Source organism: Trichoderma citrinoviride (assembly GCF_003025115.1).
Source record: "Trichoderma citrinoviride strain TUCIM 6016 unplaced genomic scaffold BBK36scaffold_9, whole genome shotgun sequence".
NCBI classification, from domain to species: domain Eukaryota; kingdom Fungi; phylum Ascomycota; class Sordariomycetes; order Hypocreales; family Hypocreaceae; genus Trichoderma; species Trichoderma citrinoviride.
The window spans coordinates 1520000-1538548 of record NW_020194717.1 but is presented as its reverse complement, the minus strand read 5'-3'; the positions used below and the strand labels follow the sequence as shown (position 1 = coordinate 1538548).

The 18549-nt window shown below is 54.7% G+C and overlaps 4 protein-coding genes across 4 annotated transcripts; all 4 read left to right on the top strand.

The window, feature by feature from the left end:
* Positions 1 to 8652: 8652 nt before the first annotated feature.
* Positions 8653 to 9663, top strand: BBK36DRAFT_1121786 (hypothetical protein; the record flags this gene model as incomplete). The annotated part of the gene is made up of 1 exon (XM_024890868.1): positions 8653 to 9663. The coding sequence occupies one exon, from the start codon at positions 8653 to 8655 to the stop codon at positions 9661 to 9663; it is 1011 nt and encodes a 336-aa protein (XP_024748758.1).
* A 1830-nt stretch (positions 9664 to 11493) lies between these two features.
* On the top strand, positions 11494 to 16137 carry BBK36DRAFT_1205421 (APH-domain-containing protein; the record flags this gene model as incomplete). The annotated part of the gene is made up of 8 exons (XM_024897357.1): positions 11494 to 11596; positions 11656 to 12292; positions 12403 to 12778; positions 13592 to 13892; positions 13993 to 14647; positions 14724 to 15041; positions 15107 to 15170; positions 15229 to 16137. The coding sequence occupies 8 exons, from the start codon at positions 11494 to 11496 to the stop codon at positions 16045 to 16047; spliced, it is 3273 nt and encodes a 1090-aa protein (XP_024748757.1). The 3' UTR covers positions 16048 to 16137.
* Positions 16138 to 16675: 538 nt separating this feature from the next.
* BBK36DRAFT_1170170 (hypothetical protein) lies at positions 16676 to 17005 on the top strand (the record flags this gene model as incomplete). Its single annotated transcript, XM_024895413.1, has 1 exon — positions 16676 to 17005. One exon carries the CDS (start codon positions 16676 to 16678, stop codon positions 17003 to 17005), a length of 330 nt encoding a protein of 109 aa, XP_024748756.1.
* A 479-nt stretch (positions 17006 to 17484) lies between these two features.
* BBK36DRAFT_1121772 (hypothetical protein) lies at positions 17485 to 18426 on the top strand (the record flags this gene model as incomplete). Its single annotated transcript, XM_024890864.1, has 1 exon — positions 17485 to 18426. The coding sequence occupies one exon, from the start codon at positions 17485 to 17487 to the stop codon at positions 18424 to 18426; it is 942 nt and encodes a 313-aa protein (XP_024748755.1).
* Between the last annotated feature and the right edge of the window lie 123 nt (positions 18427 to 18549).

Genomic DNA, 18549 nt, shown 5'->3' with positions numbered 1-18549 from the left:
AGAGAAGCACATCCTGCTGACGTCGTCCTCAGCAACTTGCGCGGAGAATCATACTGCCTGGATCAAGAGAGGTTAGCACGATCGAGTTGGCATCGCGCAACAAAGTTGCTCGATTTCCATCACATGAGCCGCCGGTGTTACGTGGGAACTCTGGAGGACACGAGGCGGCGGATGTTCCCGATGGGAGTAAACGTAAGCTGAGACATTTTGACTACATCTTACGCCATTTCCGCGAGCGTGTGTGTCTGTAGGTTTCTATCTCGAAGCTTCTTATGCCAAGGAATTGTCTGATCAGAGTCATACTTTCTCTCTATGTTTATTCATTGCAGTGAATGCAATGCCGCTTTCTTGGAATGATGATATACTGGGGGGTAAGCGGCTGTAAGAGTTGTTGACGAAACAAGTGTGTATGTTCTGTCTACGCGTGGTCCCTTCAAAGTAAGGAACTCTTGGAGTTGGTGCAGCGGAGATGGATCTGAGGTATTCCTGTACAGCTTGTCTCTATCATTAGGGGGGGCGGTGGGCTTGCGAATACGAAGGCAGCCAGTACGGATGGACCGTCGGCGAGCAAGTGTAGGCGATGTGTGTTACCTACCATCCTCGCCATCCAGTGTTCCTACATAGAGATGACAGACACACTCATGCTCAGTCGGTAAAGACTTGTGCATTTCGCCACCATATCCTTGTTTCGTCTGCAACGGGTATTCCGGTGAGCTGATTCGTTTGTCGGCGGCATTCTGTAGGCTTTGCAGGTTCTTGACCTATGAGTTCATCCTCCGTAAGCTGTCGTTGGGACTCGAAACGCTTTATTGGAAGCACGAAGGACTGCCGGCGGGAGTCGAAGCTCTTTACTATCTCGGCAGAATGGTCATGATGTTCCTTGTTGCACCCGGTCATTCAGCGTCCGTTGTAGTGAGTATCAACTCTGTGACCATGAAACCAAAAGGTCGAAAGGGGTAAGTTATAGCAGACCGTATTCATTGCGCTCCAGCTCCCGCACAAAACAGTCGTGTAGTTGTAATGAATACTTCGTCCATGATGGTATTTTCTCTCCAGGACAGAGGTGTTCTCAGAGTGATTGGACCCATCCCGGATCTCTCTGGGTTTGGGCTGAGGCTGAAGGAGGTCAGATTCCGATGACATGATCCATTCAATCAAGCTCGAATTTAACAGCAAGATAGACTGAGCGGTTGCATATGTCACACAATGGCCGTCCGGGATCCCTTGAAGAAAAGCAAAGCGGCAAGTGTCCCGTACCCCGGGCCGGGTATTGCTCTCTCTTGCTGTCTGTAGATACCTCGTATTGTTGCAGATGTGTACATACTTGGTATTACGGGCCGTTGAACATGCTTGGGATTGGGCGTGTAAAGACCAATCGGAACACATGAGCGATCAGCGGATGGGGATGGTGGAGATGAGGCTCCGGGCGGTGAGTTGGATGAGGCTCTGTCGCGTATTGCTTGTATATCAGAGAGAGACTTGGATGTAGCAGCAGTGGCCAAGTCTCTTCCACCTTCTATCACTACATCATTGAGCTGCTAGTAACACCTTATGAGGGTGGCTTGTCATCACATATCGCTACTTCTTGTCCTTACTCCATCTTGCCGTCTTGCCGAGTTTGTACATACTGCTAGTATACGCAGGGCGGCTTTCAGCTGGCTTCTCGTGCATGAGCCTACCCTGCAATATACGGAGATCCTTCAGGCGAATTTCACATCAATACTATACAGTTTCCCTCTTCGCTGTCACCGTATCGTATGTCATATATACTTCCAATTTGATGCGAAATTTGCCGCCTTCAGACCTGCATGTTTACGTCAAGACATCAGGTAGTCCGCGGAGGTTGATGCGCCACCATGCGAGGGTCATATCCGAGGCGGAAGGGCTTGCACATTGGAATGATATCAAGAGATGCAAGCGCCCACGCATGGCAGGTGATGATGCAGTGTAGCCAGGTCCAGCCCTTCGGAGATGTGTGAAGAGACTGGCAATTATCCGAAGAAACGATACAAAGTAGAGACGAAGGTATGGGCCCCCCTCAAGTACCTATACGATACGAGATGCTTCATATTACCTTGTGCCTTCGAACGCTCAGGTACCTACCAAGTCATACTTGCTTCATTTTGAGCCCGGTACGAAGTGGTAAGGTACTACGGAGTACTCCGCACTACCTTATCATGTAATCCTTCACATCGCCATACTCGTACATCAAAAGGCAAAAACAACCACCCTGCCCAAGAACTCAATTCGCAGCAAAAAAGGCAAACAAGGACAGCAATTGGCCCCGACAGTGGCCGGCCCATCACCGGGCCCTCGAGCCAAAAACAGCACCATAGGCCGAAAACATGGAAATCCTGCCGCCACTTCCCAGCTCCCGACCCCCCCGCCACAGCGATTTTGTGTCCACTCACAGCAAGCGGACCAAAAAAATGCCGCCCTCGGTTTTTAGCCACTCAGCTGGGCCGCAGCGCTGGCTGGGCATCGTGATTGGCTGCCTTGGTCACGTCCGGCTCGGCAACCCCCCACCAGGGGGGATACGTAAGCTTGGATTCGGGTCGATGATTGGCTGCTTCGTCGTTGTTGTCTCTTCTCTCACTTGACTCTTTCTCACTGGGTATACATGAGTCGTATTTGTTTACCTACCTTGGACTCGTCCACCAAATAAGCACAGCTTGTCGATGAGAATAGACAAGGCAAACAGAAACAGTAGGAAGAGAAGAGAAAGGAAAAATAGACAAGTGGAATCATGGCCAAACGCCTCTTTGTGACAAGGACTGCTCGCCCTGTGTCCACAACCCTTGCTCCTGAAGTGTGACTCCGAGATTGGGCTCTCGTCACAGTCGACGACTACCGAACTGAAATTACGCATGACGGTTGGCGAGCAACACCAGAAACGCCCAAACGCCCAGAATGCAACCTCACCTGTCAACTTGTTACAGGCCCTCCGTAGAAGAGGGAAGAAAGAAGGAAAATAGAAAAAACAAACGAGGCTGCAGATTGCAACTCGCCATTCGCCCTCCACAGCGCCAGGGACCCTGCTTTGAGCTGAAAAGGTTTCGTGTGCTGCCATTGGGCACACCGACTTTTGGGCTGGGTAGAGGATCAGTATCAACAACAGCAGAAAGCTTGTTTCCGGAGGCGCTTCTTTTCTTCTTCTTCTTCGTCGCACGCAAGATCTACAGCATGTCTCTGCTCGTTGCATCGCGTGTCATTGCGAACTTACAAGGCGTTGCTCTGCCTTTTGTCTGTGTTGTGGTATCGAAGGTGTTAGGCAGTCACCAGGCTGGTTGTTGGGATTGTTGACCCTATCAGAGGTGATCAAGCAACTACTACATAGAACAGAGACTATCGAGATGGATTTTCCCATAGTATACGATTACATTACGAAAGACGTACGAATTGATTTCCACTATCCTCGTGTCATGCTGCATGGATCACCACCTAGCGATATAGCCCAGCAATCGCCTCATTGCGGACGTGGTTCGCCGCTGTCTGACTTATATTGACGTCGCTATTCCTTTTTCCTTATTTCAGCCGCACTTACGAGGTGCATCTGCGCCCGCTTCAGTTGCGGCCCCCCTTCAAGTTATTGTCACCGCTTATTAGGTAGTATTCTGTTGCCCCCAAGTGTATGAGTCGATACGTACGAAATAGTCGTGCTCCTGGTACACATGCATGGCAGGCCGGCAGGGAGATGCAGGTCGAAAGTACTCGCATTTGACATGGTCTTGATAACGAGTTCACCGGTTTCAATGATTTCCCTTCTACGGAGCAGCTTCAAACACACGGAGCAAACTATGTGCAACCGCAAGGTAGTACCTTGGGCACTCGTACATAGCTAATGTCCGAGGCATCCTTGAGCAACACTGTCTGGGGGCTTGATTCATGTTCCCAGCAGGGCTGGATGTCCGGGGGGTTTGACAGCAGCGAGCCGCGTGCGAATGGAGGACGAAAAAAGACGATTATCCGAAGGCGGGGGAGATGAGATATCATTTGGGTAGTATGGCCAGGTGTTGCGGATAATAGTAATAGTTCGTGCGCGTACAAGCAGCAGTATGATGCTGGCAGCTCGCGTGGAAATGGGTCTTGTCAGTTTGGCATGTCTGCAGCTGTCGAGAAGATGCGGTTTCTGATGAGTATCAGACATGCTGTCGAGTGAACAGGGTGATGACGCCCGTGCGGTTGAGCCCCAGGGCGGAAAGACAAGGAACAGGCTGCCTGCTTAAGGTACTACTCGTACTATCTCATGCTAGATGTACAGACCATGTAGCTCCTATGCCCACCTTACTAAGGTTAATGGACGATGTGAGATGCTTGTTGTTTTGAACGACGCGCGAGACAGGTCGGAGGAGGCTCGTGCTGATGCTCATACGATGACCTGGAGACTCGTTGGTGCCAAAGGCTTGGGTGGACTCGAAAGTGCTGCCAAGCACCCTCTGCGATTGGGTACCAACGACAGACAGGCACACAGGTTGGGACCACAGCAAGCAAGGCTCTCGGGCTCCCAAGGCTCCCCGGGTACGGTATTACATCAAGGATTGCTTTCTCTTCTCAATAAAAGCGTGCCGGGATGGCGTTCCACTTGCATGCGCGGGCCAGAGCAGATGACGCCGGGCTGCAGATGACTGCTGATGGCCGCTGCTGCAAGCTTTGAGACTGTGGCCAAGAGCTGGTACGAAGCATCCAGTAAGAACACGTGCCTCGTCTCAACAAGGCATGGGCCACGGGCCTGCTCTATTTTCAGGGTTCGCCCATGACCCCGGCCTGTTGCTGCACCATGTATCGTACAGGTACGGAGCACTACAAGAGCGAACCCAGCCGCAGCTCGGCTATGCACCGTGTAGGCTTTGTTCGACGTCATGGCCGGACGCGGGTAGGTAGAGAGAACGTACAGGATACATACATGATGATCATGCACGGGGTTGCAGAGTACTCGTACAAGGACAAAGACTCGATGGCTCGGCAGTGGCAAGCAACGTCGTCGCGGTCGGGCGCTGGTTGCCAGGACGAGCAAGCGGCTCCGTGCCGCCACGGACGGACGGACAATGGCCGGGAACAACGAACAAAGAGAGAAAGGAGCCGGAACAAGACAAGCCCAGCCTGAGCCCAAACAGCGACCGGCGCTAGCAGGCATCAACAAAGAAGCAGGCGAAGGCAAAGAGGAAGACGAGATGGAACGGCAACAACAGAGGTAGAAAAAAGAAATAAGAAAAAAAAAAACAGAAACAGAAAAAGAAAAAGCGCCACAGTGGCCCGAGCGTCGCCGCATGGGCCGCAGGCCAATCAAGGCGCGCGCACACCACGCCAGCCACTGGCCAGGCCCCGCCCTAGGGCTGAATCAGCCAGTCACAGGTGTTAAAAGCGCCCTGGCCCCCCCGCCCCTCAAATCATATCTTCGCATTTTCCCTCGTCCTCTTTCGCGAAGCCTTGCCCATTCTCTCCCCCTCAACCAATCATCCCGCCGTTGCGCGCCCTGCCGCCCTGCCCTGTCCAACGAACGAGCAGCGCAATCCAGAGGGCGAAAAAAGGGCCCTTCCCGCGCTCACGCGTGCAATCAGATTCGTCCGCAAGGGAGCAAACGAAACAATCACGCTGCCTCGTCGCTGGCCATTCACAGCGACTCGACTATCTTCGTCCCGATCCGCTTGGCCCCAAAGCCGCGCGCCAGTCGCCGCAGCGTTCAAAGGAGAAAAGGGAAAAGAGCTCGAAGCTCACGCCGATTTCGCGCCGGGATTCTGATTTTTCAGTGGACGAAAGCTTCTGCACCGTCGGAGCTCGAGCTTTTTTTCTGAGCTGTTATTTTCAGCTACCCAGTTTTTTTTCCTGTGCAGGCTGAGAGAGCTTGCTCCCCTACTACTACCTCCCCCGGCTCTACCTACATACACGATCCTGCTGCCATATCCCGGCAAAAAGACAACGAAACCCAAGCTGTGGAATTGTTGTTCCCTTGGCCGCCTCTTGCATTGCATTGCATCATTCTCAACAATTCATCTCTTGTCCTTCTCCCGCATTCTTATACATTCTCCGTCGTCCCTCACATTGCCGCCCTCGGACGCTCGGAGCCCCTCAGTCTCGGCTCAAGCGCCACCTCGCCCGAAGCAGCGCATCGCACCAGCATCGCGCAGCGCAAAGCATTCGCATCCATCCATCCGCAGCGAGAAGCCTCCATCCACAGCTTCCGCCGCTTTCCCCCACTCTTCTCTCGGCTCGCTGCGACGTCAGAGCCAACAAGAGCAGGGCTTGTACATGCTCGTACAGGCACCCACCGGCTCACCTAAAAATTCAGCCTGCCCGCCAGCAAATCAGCGTTCCGCGACGGCGTAGCTGCTCCTCATCCATCTCGCCCGCCCGCAACACAAGAGACCTATCATCGTCGCCAGCCTCAACCTCGCCCTCTCCATTGGCGCAACACGCCATCAGGTGACAGCGCGCATCTGCAGTGCCCATTTCGCTATTGCCCGCTTCAATCAAACGCTCTGCACGCCGCTGTCGATTTCCAGGAGCTGGGGACTGAAAGCCAGAGCAGAGCAGACCAAAGCTTATAGCCGCCACTGCCAATCACTGCCCGGGTAGTACCTCAGACAGACGGAAGCCTGGTTTTAGCATCAGGCACATCTACGCGCTCTCCTTGCATCCAAGTTGTATAAGAGGTACGTACCGAGCATTTCTTGGAGTTTTGATTTGTTTCTTTTTATTGCCTTGATGCCGTCATCGTCAACGTCCATCCTGTCTGTCTGCATGTGCAGAGAGAGAGAGAGAGAGAGACACCTGCTCCCCAGCTCATTCCTTCTGATTCTTCCTGTTGATTCTTCACGCTCTTCATCTATTCAAAACCCTCCTTTCTTTGTGTGCCACGCGGTTCGTCCAGTCGGAATCCGAGTTGCATGTCTTTGTCGAGTACTTCTTCTTTGCTCTTCCCTGCCTCGTCTTTTGTATTGGCCCCCCCCTCTCTCAGGTCTCATTACTCGTTGAGAAGCTCCCCTCGTTTCACGACCATCTTGTTTGAATCTATTTCCGCTCTCGCACAAGATCCTCCTCAAGGCATATACGAAGCCTTGTCGCCCACGCATTCGTTTACACCGACCCGTTCCTCCTACTCGCTCAGCCCAGCCAAGCCCAGCCCACCACAGACTCACAGCCTGTATTCTCACAGCCTCTTTTCCTGGTTCTGCACTCAAGCAGCTGTTACATCACTTCTGCCCCTCTACGGAGTACCGCCAGGGCTGAGTATGTCCGGCCAAGTTTGCCTTTCCTTGTCCTTCTCCCTCTACACTCTCTTCCCAAATTCTACCAGGTCGTCACATGTTGAGCTGAGCTACGCTAGACGCTGGTTCTGGCAAGCTCGAGTTCGACCTGCCCCATTGCCTCACTCGCTTCTCCCGTCCCGTCCCTCCCTCCCGCACACGGTTTGCCAACCTCGGCCATAACGTCTGTCTTCTCTGACCGGACACGGCCAACACCCACCACCAAGCCCAGCCTGATCCCCCACCCTCGTGGCGTGTCCGGGTCTCCATGCCCAACCCTCTGCCCTGCCATCCGGACGGGATGAGGCAATCGACATGCCTTGGCTGCGATGCCTCGAGACTGCTCTGCACACTGCGTCGCGTTAGGAGATGCGAATCTCGTGGCGCTTATCTGGATCGGCACGGCCTCGTCGGCCTCCAGTCGACGACGTCGCCTTGGGCTCTCATTTGCCTCTGGCAGACTTGTGTGCCGACGTGTCGGCAGCAGTTGGGGGCTTTGTTGCGGGCCCCCCGTAGGCCTTGGTGGATCTGGCTGCATATTCCGTCATGCATGAGCTACAACTATGCCAACGCATCACAAGTGTGGCTCCCTGGCGCAGTGGCTCGCACCCCTGTCTCGTCTCCATCCTTGCCTGGAGACCTCTGGCCGTCTCACCATTCGCAGCACGTCGCCTACTATATACAACTGAGCTAACGCCTGTGGTTGGATAGATCTCTGTTAATCCTCGATTGAGACGCTCTGGGGAAGTGGAAAGCTCTGTTTCGTCCGCATCTCTGCATCGCGTGCCGCCTGTACCTTGTCGCAACGACGCTGGAACAAGGCTCTTGTTCTCTCCTCCTCTTGACGCTTTCCGCTTCACGTGGGCTCTATCCCGCCCGGCAACTCAGCCACCCTCTACAGCGGCCTGCAGACGTCGTGCGGCTTTGTGAGCCACGTACCTTGGCACCATCCCACCAGCCTGCCAGCTCACCCACGCATGTCTGCTTGACTTTGGGTGCCTGAACATTGCACGCATTTCTCTTGCGATTACCCAAGCATCGAATCGCTGCCGGCTTCCCAACCGGACGTGCCCAACCCATACCCAAGCATTTTAACCCTCACCAAAACAGGATCGAGAGATCACCGAGCAAGAAGGAAGAGCAAGCAATCAAGGCACGATCAAACACGAACTATCGTCCTAGCACGGGTTTTGGTTCCTTCATCCAACTCTCAACCGTTCGGCCTCACCACCACAGCTGCTCGCTGTAAGCAAGTCCGCCTAGCGTTGCGCTGTTGATATTATTCGCCCCAGCGTTCTCCTAGCCTCGGGCCTGGGATTTGTGATAGGACCAGCCGGATAGCGCAACCCCACATTTCGGCTCGCGACATATTCGCGACACCAGCTTTGGTCCTTGTTCTTTCTGTAGGATGATGGAATACGCGCAATATCCGCAGCAGCAACACAATTCTCACGCAGGTTACGCGAACTCTGCCGCCGGCGCAAGTATCACATCGCCCACCAGCCACGGCATCAACCAGCACGCCGTGCAATCGTCGCCCATAACCGCATCGCAGCAACAACAGCAGCAGCAACAACAACAACAACAACAACAACAGCAACAGCAACAACAGCAGCAGCAGCAGCAGCAGTCCCAGCAGCAACATCCGCCTGCTCAGGCCCCAGCTCACGGCATGTATCAACCACAGTACGGCGTGCCCCAGCCCAGCATGCAGCCGGTGCCGTATGGCATCCCCGGCATCCAAGCTGCGGCAATGGCCGCCACGGCCGCCGCCTCAGGGTCCGGCTACCCTTACATGCACTCGGATCCAAGCATGCCTCACACGTCGCCGCGGATGCCTAGCGCTAAGAAGGATGGCCGACCGTCTCCCCGCATGAACAGCATTTCTCAGATCCCCGGCCGCCGCATGAGCCAAGTTACCAGCCCCGGCGTGCCGAGTGCCCCCGGCATGATGAACCACGGCGGACCCCGGCCCCCGCCCATGCCTCCCGCCCCTGCCATGCAGCACCCACAATCGCCAGAGATGCCCGCCGGCGCAGTCGAAGAGTCACCCCTGTACGTCAATGCGAAGCAGTTCCACCGAATTCTCAAGCGACGCGTCGCTCGCCAGCGCCTCGAAGAGCAGCTGCGGTTGACGTCCAAGGGGCGAAAGCCCTACCTCCACGAGTCCAGACACAACCATGCTATGCGCAGGCCTCGTGGACCCGGCGGTCGATTTTTGACAGCGGAGGAGGTGGCGGCCATGGAATCCAAGGGAGGGCTAGACGGCAAGGGTGAGGGTTCGGACGATGTCTCACCCGGGAAGTCCTCGGATGCCCCGAGCGGGAAGCGCAAGTCTGAATCTGGCCCCTCGACGTCCAGCAAGAAGCCCAAAACCCAAACCGACAATGGCGAAGGAAATGCAGAAGACGACAGTTAATAACTGATTGGGCCTTTTTTTAAATACCTTTCTCCTCTTCTGCTTCTTCTCCACTCACTTACTCGAGCATCGCCGACCACTGTTGGTACTGCAAATGGGCATTCTTTTTCTCATTTTTCTTTTCTTTTACTATTATGAGGACATGATGACAGGGACCTTGGAGACGGACGCGTCTTTGCTATCATGCTCAGTCGAAGGCATCGAACGGGACGGGGAGTTTTCTTTTTGACGTTTTTATTTAACGGCCGGCAATTGGCGTGTGATATTCTCCGCATTCCCCCGATCTGCGAACCTCAGCATGTCCCGCGACCTCTGCGACGCTTCCACCACACTGTTGTGAAGGATGGATCCGTCTTGGCCTGGAGACGAGCTGACTCTCCTCACGGCCGGATACGAGATATCACAACGGCCGGAAAGGGGGGAAACTGGTTGGGCGGGTAGAATGTATGGATGACTCGACACGATGGATACCCCTTACTGTTTTCTTCTCGCCACACACTTTTTTTTTCTTTTCTTATGTCTATTACCTTTCTCTCTCTACATTGTGGAACGTTTGAAAGAGCTGAAACTTGGAGGAAATTGGTCTGGCTACCATGAAGATGCATCAGGGCAGTATGTCATTTTGTGTTTGCTTCTCTTCACCTTTTACATTTTCTTCTTCTTTCCTCTTCTTCTTTCTTCTTCTTTTCACCATTTTATCATTTTCTTCTCTTCTTCCTCTTCTTTTTTTTTATTGCATCAGCTGGAATAACATAACCCACAAAGCATAAAAAAAAAGAGCGGGAATAGGTCAAACAAAGAAGCAACTAAAAAACAGGTACGCTGTGTGCAGGACACAGTTAGATATCAGCATGTTTGAAACAACGAGGGAGCGAAGAGTGTCTGGACACTTGGGTATTGGAGGAGTTGACCGAGTACTTTTGTGGGTTGTGGAAATAGAGGTGAGGGTGGTGGTCCGTCACCGGATATAGCCTGGGCTTTCCTAGCATTTGAAATTGATATCATTCGATATGCAGCAGTATAAAGTATATTTGCAGAGACGGGACACCTGTATTATGCGTGAATACATACCTATGCAGCCTGTGTCTTGTGATTGTAAGGCCAGCGAGTTGTGCTGTATTGAGCTGCAGTTGAAGAATTGATGATTGGTGTAGTCTTGGTCGAGACTGCGACGGGAAACACTTGCCTGCAAGCCTTAAACGACGAGGTTTCTTTGTAGCTACTTTACAACTTCCAAGGTACCTTGCTTGCCCTTCCACTTGTCTGGACCCGTGGAGTTGTCGACCATTTTTTGCCTGTTTGGGCGAACGTTGCTCATCCAGCCAGTAATAGACGTTCAACCTGGACTTACACGCCGTCCAATGAGGAGGAAACAAACGCAAGACTGCCCTGGTAGCAATAGAGGATCTGGGCAAGGGAGGTGGGAGGGGAAATAGAAGGGGGAAAAGCTGGGCAACCTCGGGGGAGTCCGTGTGTGGCTGGAAAAAATAAAGTCTGGGGTCGCGCGGGTGCTGGAGCCGCCAAACCGCCGAGCCTCGGTATGTCAGACTTGCTGGAGCGGCACTGGTCCGTCATCTTTGGGGGGGGAGCACAAAGATGGGAAAGCTGCTCTTCTCTTCTTTTTCCGTGTGTGTTTCTCTTCCCCCCTTCACTGCTTTCTTGCTTATGGCTTTGGATATGCGGTTAGAGTAGATTGACTGCTACAGCTTCACTTGTTTTTTGCCCTTTTCTGTTCGGATTACTGCTATTTGGACGCTGGCGACGGAGTGACGCACGCGCGTTGGACAAGCCGATTGGCGATAAGAAGGCTCGACATCATCGACGTTCACGATGGCGGGCGCGGTGCGACAGCCTATCGACGAAAAGGCATTGGCCAAGTACATTGACGACAATGTGCCGGTCATCAAGACGCCAATTGATCTGAAGCAGGTTCGTCTTCGTCTGCCTCGATTGTTCATGAACAAGAAGAGGAGAAGACGCACAGCTAACCAGTGAGCTCGGCTTGCTTGCAGTTCGGCTTTGGCCAATCCAACCCAACATACCAAATCACCGACGCCACAGGCCAGCGCTACGTCCTGCGCAAGAAGCCGCCCGGAAAACTCCTCTCCAAGACGGCGCACAAGGTGGAGCGCGAGTACCGCGTGCTGCACGCGCTGGAAGCGACGGACGTGGCGGTGCCCAAGACGTTTTGCCTGTGCGAGGACGAGGCCGTGGTCGGGACGCCGTTCTACATCATGGAGTTCCTCGACGGGCGCATCTTTGAGGACTTTTTGATGCCGGGCGTCGGCCCGGAGGAGCGGACGGCGCTGTGGAAGGAGGCGGTGCAGACGCTGGCGAGGCTGCACGCCGTCGACGTGAAGCAGGTCGGGCTGGACAAGTTTGGGCGGGCCGAGGGCTTCTATGCGCGGCAGACGGAGACGTGGGCGACCATCTGCGAGAGCCAGGCCAAGGCTGTGGACGTCGAGACGGGGGAGCCCGTGGGACAGCTGCCGCATTTCGAGGAGCTGGTGGGATTCTTCCGGGACGAGAGGTTGAGGCCCAAGGATCGGGCGACGCTGGTGCATGGGGATTACAAGATTGATAATCTGGTGTTTGATAGGAAGGAGGCGAAGGTGATTGGCATCTTGGAGTGAGTTTTCCTTTTCCCTTTTACTCCTTACACTCCTGGTCATCATCATCGTCGTCTACTTGACCATGGATGAAAGACAGGGCTAACGTGCATTATCAAAAAACCGACAGCTGGGAAATGTCCACCATCGGGCACCCCCTCTCGGACGTTTGCAACTTCATCACGCAGTTCTACCTCGCCCGCTCCCCCGGCGCGTCCGCCTACGCCGACAGCGCCAACTTCCTCCCCGGCAAGACGCCCGGCCTGCCGCAGCCGGACCAGATCGTGCAGTGGTACACCGAGGTGTCGGGGTACGACCCGCGGCCGGAGCTGGGCTGGGGCGCCGCGTTCAACATCTTCAAGCTGGCGGGCGTGTGCCAGGGGATCGCGGCGCGGTATGCGGCGCGGCAGGCGAGCAGCGCCAAGGCGAGGATGTACATCCATACGAGGGTTCCGCTGGCGGAGTTTGCGTGGGAGCTGGCGAGGGAGGCGAGGGATGCGAAGGGCGTGGAGGCGAGGTTGTGATGGAAAGGACATGCCCATGGCTTTGGGTACCGTGCTTCTGACTATGCATGAGGCGGGTTGGCGATGTCTTTTGTCAATGGGTAGCATATCGTCTCTGGATTCAGTGAGATGGATCTCATGCATGAGCTGCCGGCTCACTAGAGCATGTATTGCATTGATTACATGTAACTACTAGCAGCGAATACCTGGTCAATGCAGCTTGCCCCCATCATGAGATTGGGGAACAACAAGAAAAACAGTAGTAAAATAAAGGCTCCGGCGGCAACAAGTAAATCATCCCGGGCATCTTCCTGCATGGTAAGAACAGACTCCATCCAGACTCGGCACCTGATCGATCCACGGCCGTCGGTTCGTCGAATCGAGGCGGTTCGGCCTCGTGGGGGCGCGTCCAATCAGGTGCGTGGCGGTGGTGACTGATTGATGCTGGTGCCCAGCGAGCCGGGATTCGAGGGCGAGTGTCACTGCGTCTTCCAGGAATCTGGTTGCTCTTATTGCTTTCACAGTGGTTCTTCTCTTCAAGCTTGAACCTGTATATCAATTAGAATGGTCCAGAGGAATTTCCTTGCTCTTGGCCTTATGGGATGACCATTGCATTACCTAAGGTACTTCATACATCAACCCTCCCCGGGCACCAGCACCTCCGAGTCTTCTCTACCCCAGAGGTACCCCCAGATTGCGCACCAGCCACCATCGTCATCATAAAGCTCCCGCCAAAAAGTCCCCCCCATTCACCCTTCACATCTCCCAACTTCTTCCCAACCTCCTCTTCCTCCTCCTCCCAATTTCCCCTCCAAGCCTCACATGACGGACCGACGCAGACGGATCCGCGTCTCCGAGGATGCGCCCGACGAGCGCCGCCCGCTGCTCAGCAGGCTGTCGACGGAACGGGCCCCCAATGGCGAGCACGTCTTCAGCTGCCGCACGAACCCGCACAGCGACCTGCCCGTGTACACCAACATCCACCGCATCCGGCGCGACATTGTGAGCGTCGTCGAGGACTATCTGACGCTGGAGCAGCTGCGGGACCTCAAGATTAATGTGACGGTGATCCGGCCGCTGGTGGACAAGTTTTACGAGCTGGGCGATGTGTCGATAGGTGCGTGTGTCTTCTGATATCAATCGGCAGGCCTGTCAATGAGACGATGTTGAGAGGATGGAGGGAGAAAGGAAATAGGTATGCTGACATGACGAACAAGTCTACTGCCTCCTCGTCAACAGAGCCCAGTTCCTCGACGAAGAGTCCCGCTCCAGCAACCGCCAAAACGTAAACTGGACGCGCGCCACCCTCTGCGAGCTCATCGCCACCCGCATCCTGCGCCGCTTCGGCGAGGACAACGATGGCGACGCCGACGGCCTGCTGCTGCTGGCGCACATCCTCGTCGCCGGCTTCGAGCCCTTCCAGCACGCGCCCGCCCACGTCCGCGACGAGGTCGAGGACAAGGCCTGGTGGACCTCGCACCGCACCCTGCCCGCCCTCGAGGTCGCCATCCTGACCGAGAGCAGGCACTTTCTCAGCTCGACGACGTGCCAGCGGGTCGTCGCGGCGATTTACGAGGGGAGGGTCATTTACACGCCGTCGACGTCGTGGGACATTATCCCGGACCACTACAAGCTGAAGCCCATTTCGCTGTACGATCCGCGGGAGTCGCCGCTGCTGAACCAGTATCGCCTGATTGTGCCGCGGACGCGCAATTACCTCGAGGCGATTCAGTTTACGATCCTGCTGGGGCTGTATGTTGCTGTCATGGTCATGCGGAGGAAAGGAGAGCTCCCGTATCTGGAGGCGGCGTTTGCGGTTTATGCGTTTGGGTGGTGCTTGGATCAATTTGCGACGATTTTGGCACACGGATGGTAAGAACCCCCTTCAGATTTACTTGGCTTATAGCAAGGTCGGAGTAGGGAGAAAAAGCTGACATGTCGATGATAGGAACGTATACACGCAGAATCTATGGTCCTTTCTCGACGTCACCTTTCTCTTTCTCTTCGTCATCTACAGTGGCCTGCGCCTGTATGGAGTGCGAACGGACTCGCCGGTGCTCGCGGAGCAAGCCTTTGATGTCTTGGCCCTCGCCGCCCCCGTGCTGGTTCCCCGGCTGGCCTTTAACTGGCTGTCCGATAACCTCGTCTTTCTATCGCTGCGGTCCATGATGGCCGATTTTTTCCTCCTAACGGCGCTTTCGGCCTGGTGCTTCTTTGGATTCTTGCTGTCTCTGCTGTGGTTGGGGCAGGGAGCCCATCCGCTGCTGTAAGTTTCCCTCTCGTGGGCTCTCTTATGTGCGAATGCTAATGGCTTGCCTATTACTTGCTCAGTACAATTTCAAAGTGGATGATATACATCTGGTTCGGACTTGACGGGACGGGAATCCACAGATCGGTAAGACTCATCACCCCTTTTTCGTTATATGGCTTGCACTGACACGCTGCATGGATAGGTGGAATTCCACTGGCTCCTGGGACCTGTCGTCATGATCACATTTGCTTTCCTCGGCAACACTCTATTCCTCACCATCCTCGTCTCCATGCTGTCCAATACGTTCAGCAACATCTCCAGCAACGCTGCCGCCGAGATACACTTCCGAAAGGCTGTCCTCACGCTCGAGGGCGTCAAGGCGGACGCTGTCTTTGCCTACCAGCCACCGTTCAACCTGCTTGCCGTATTCCTTCTTTTGCCGCTCAAGTTCGTCGTCAGCCCGCGCTGGTTCCACAAGATCCATGTCGCCACTGTTCGTCTGGTCAACCTCCCCCTGTTGCTGTTGATCGCTGTCGCCGAGCGCCGTCTGCTCTGGCCGGCAAAGACGTTCGAGACGGGCACCGTCGGCTCTCTGGCCCAGAAGTGGTTCTGGCAAAGGTGGCAGCTCTCGGCCTTTCAGTACATCCGCGCGGTATTTGATGTGCCGCCTCCAGATGATGTGCATGACGATATTGCCGTCGACGACGACTTGACGCACCACCTCATTCGGAGGCAGTACGCGCGGCAAGAGACGCACGACACGACGAGAAAGGCTTCGCGCCGAGACTCCATGTTTGAGATACCGCCTAAGCTGCGTGGTTCGCTCACGGAAGCGGGCGAAGGCTTTGACGATATGGCGAGCCGACTGGCAGCCATGGAAAAGTCCATGGCACGGATGGAGGAGATGCTCCTGCGGCTTCTACCGTCGGAGAACGACGAGGCTGACGAGAGTGATACGCTGCCCGAGGGCGATGGCACCACTCTGTCGTCGAACTTCAAGGGGCGAGAAACAAACTTTTGAAGCATAAGGGTTTATGTGAGCGTTTTAGAATAGCGATCTGTGCATGGATATCACGGCATTTAGCATGAGTATTTGGCGTTTTTGGTCTTGTCTGCAATTGAATACGGAGCGCTGCTAGGACTAGGGATGCATATGTTGAGGTTACCCATACAAGCTGCCGTTTGCTTTCGTTACCTATTGTCTCCTCCAATAAATGACGGTTCTGTCATTGCAGTAATCTGTAGTGCATCACGGCGTTTGATGGCTAGGTAGTAGGGTTGATTTGCGTAGGTAAGGATGGACTGACTGATTCACTTCCGGCTGCACACGGTCCGCCCCGTCTTCTCAAGCTTTTAACTTGCTGATTTGTTGTGGAAACGAATTTGTTTTCTTTCACAAGGTATTTCTATCGCCATGGGGCTTGAGTTCCTTGTGCTGTTTGCCCGTTAGGAACCGCTGCTTCCAAACTCTCACAAGCCGAAAACTCAAAAAGCACAGGGACTCAAATCAACCAACTTTGATCGCGCATATAAAATCCTCTGCCAACCTTTCAAACTTCAATATCGCCCCTTCAGCAAGCCAAATAAGAGAAAACAGCCTATCACAGCACACACAAGCAGAGAAGAGAGAGAAGAGGAGAAAGACAACAATGTGCAACGTGACCTTTTTCCAGCACAAGACCTGCAAGCACATCTGGGCCATCCTGTCCCACCCCTGCGGCCCCCTGATGAACTTTTACACGTGCGCCTCCTTCTGCGACGGAGCGGCGGCGGGCGTGAAGACGAAGGCGACGCCGGGGTTCTACAAGACGCAGAGCAGGGCGTGTCCGAGGTGCGACTTGGGCGGCATGTATGATCGCGGGACGGTGAGGATGGTGGAGAGGATGGGATGGGGGTTGCACTGGGGTTTGGATCCGGAGGGCGGGGATTGGGCTGTTGAGGTGAGGATGGGGGAGGCGAGGGGGTGTGTGATTCTGTAAGGGGGGGGGGATTTTTTGTTATGGGGTTCGGGGTTGTGCTTGATGATTGGGGGAGTTGAGACGGGAAAAGTGAAGCTGGAAATGGATGGTGATGGTTGGGGGTTTTGGTGTTTTGGGAGGGGTGGTGCTTTTACTACCTAATCCTGGAGTGGGCTACAAGACTTGGGGCAGGATATGGCGGACTACCTTATGCGTTACGGCTTGATGGCGATTCGTGCATCAGCTAATAAGAACATCTCTTCAATCCCATCATGATAAGATCTATTTCATTTCCCCCTTCAGTCTCTTGAATTTCATACATCTTGACACTCACCTCTCATGACATCACGTGGCCCCACCAATAGCTTCAATTCTATCGAAAAACTTGGTGAAGCTGAAGCTCTCACCATTCAAACAACTCACAACCTCCTACAAGCTCCAATCCCACAACAATACAACAGAAGAGTGACACATACAAAAAAAGAAAAAAAAAAGAAAAAATGCTTCCAACGCCAGACACCTCACACGTGCCCTACGAGCGCGTCTACGAGCCCGCAGAAGACTCGTTCCTCCTCCTCGACACCCTCTCCTCGCCCTCAGAAACGCAGTTCCTCCACGAGACCTTCTCACCCTCCTCTTCTTCTCCTGCTTCGTCTTCGTCTTCGTCTTCGTCTTCGTCTTCGTCTTCGTCATCGTCAAACCCCGGCGGCATCCCGTTCGTCGTCGAGATAGGAACGGGATCGGGCGTGGTCCTGGCCTTCATCACGGCACATGCCAAAACAATCTTTGGCACGAACCAGGTCCTCACGGCGGGAGTCGACATGAACGCCTTTGCGTGCCGCGCGACAATCACCACCGTGGCCAAAGCACAAGCCGATTCTCTTCTCGCCGACAACAACACCGCCAACAGCAGCAGCAGCAGCAGCAGCAGCAGTGAGAGAAGAAGAGAAAAGCAAGTCCCCTATGGAATGTACCTGGGCTCCGTAATGGGCGACCTCGCAAGCCCCCTGAGGAACCACTCCGTCGACGTCCTCGTCTTCAACCCGCCCTACGTGCCGACGTCGGAAATGCCCAGCCGGCCAGAGACCTTTAGAGAAGAAGACTTTCATCATTCATCCTCCCCTTCCTCGGCCTCCTCCAACAAGAAGCAGCCGTCCTTTGACGACGACTCGTACCTGCTGGCGCTGTCGTATGCCGGCGGCGCGGACGGCATGGAGACGACGGACAGGCTGCTTGCGGGGCTGCCCGAGCTTCTCTCGCCGAGGGGCTGCGCGTACGTGCTCCTGTGCGCGCAGAACAAGCCCGAGGCCGTCAAGGAGAGGATACGGGGGATGGAGGCGGGCGGTGGTGGCAGGTGGAGGGCGGAGACGGTTGGGTCGAGTGGGAAGACGGCGGGGTGGGAGAAGTTGCAGATTGTAAGGATATGGCGAGCTTCGGCTTGAAGGGTGCATGTCGGCGTTTGGGTTGATTGAGTCACTCGAGAGGAGCAATGATGGTTGGCGTTCCAGGCGTTATTGAGATCGCTGAGAGAACTAGGTGGGGGGTTGGCATTCCTTCTGCCAACA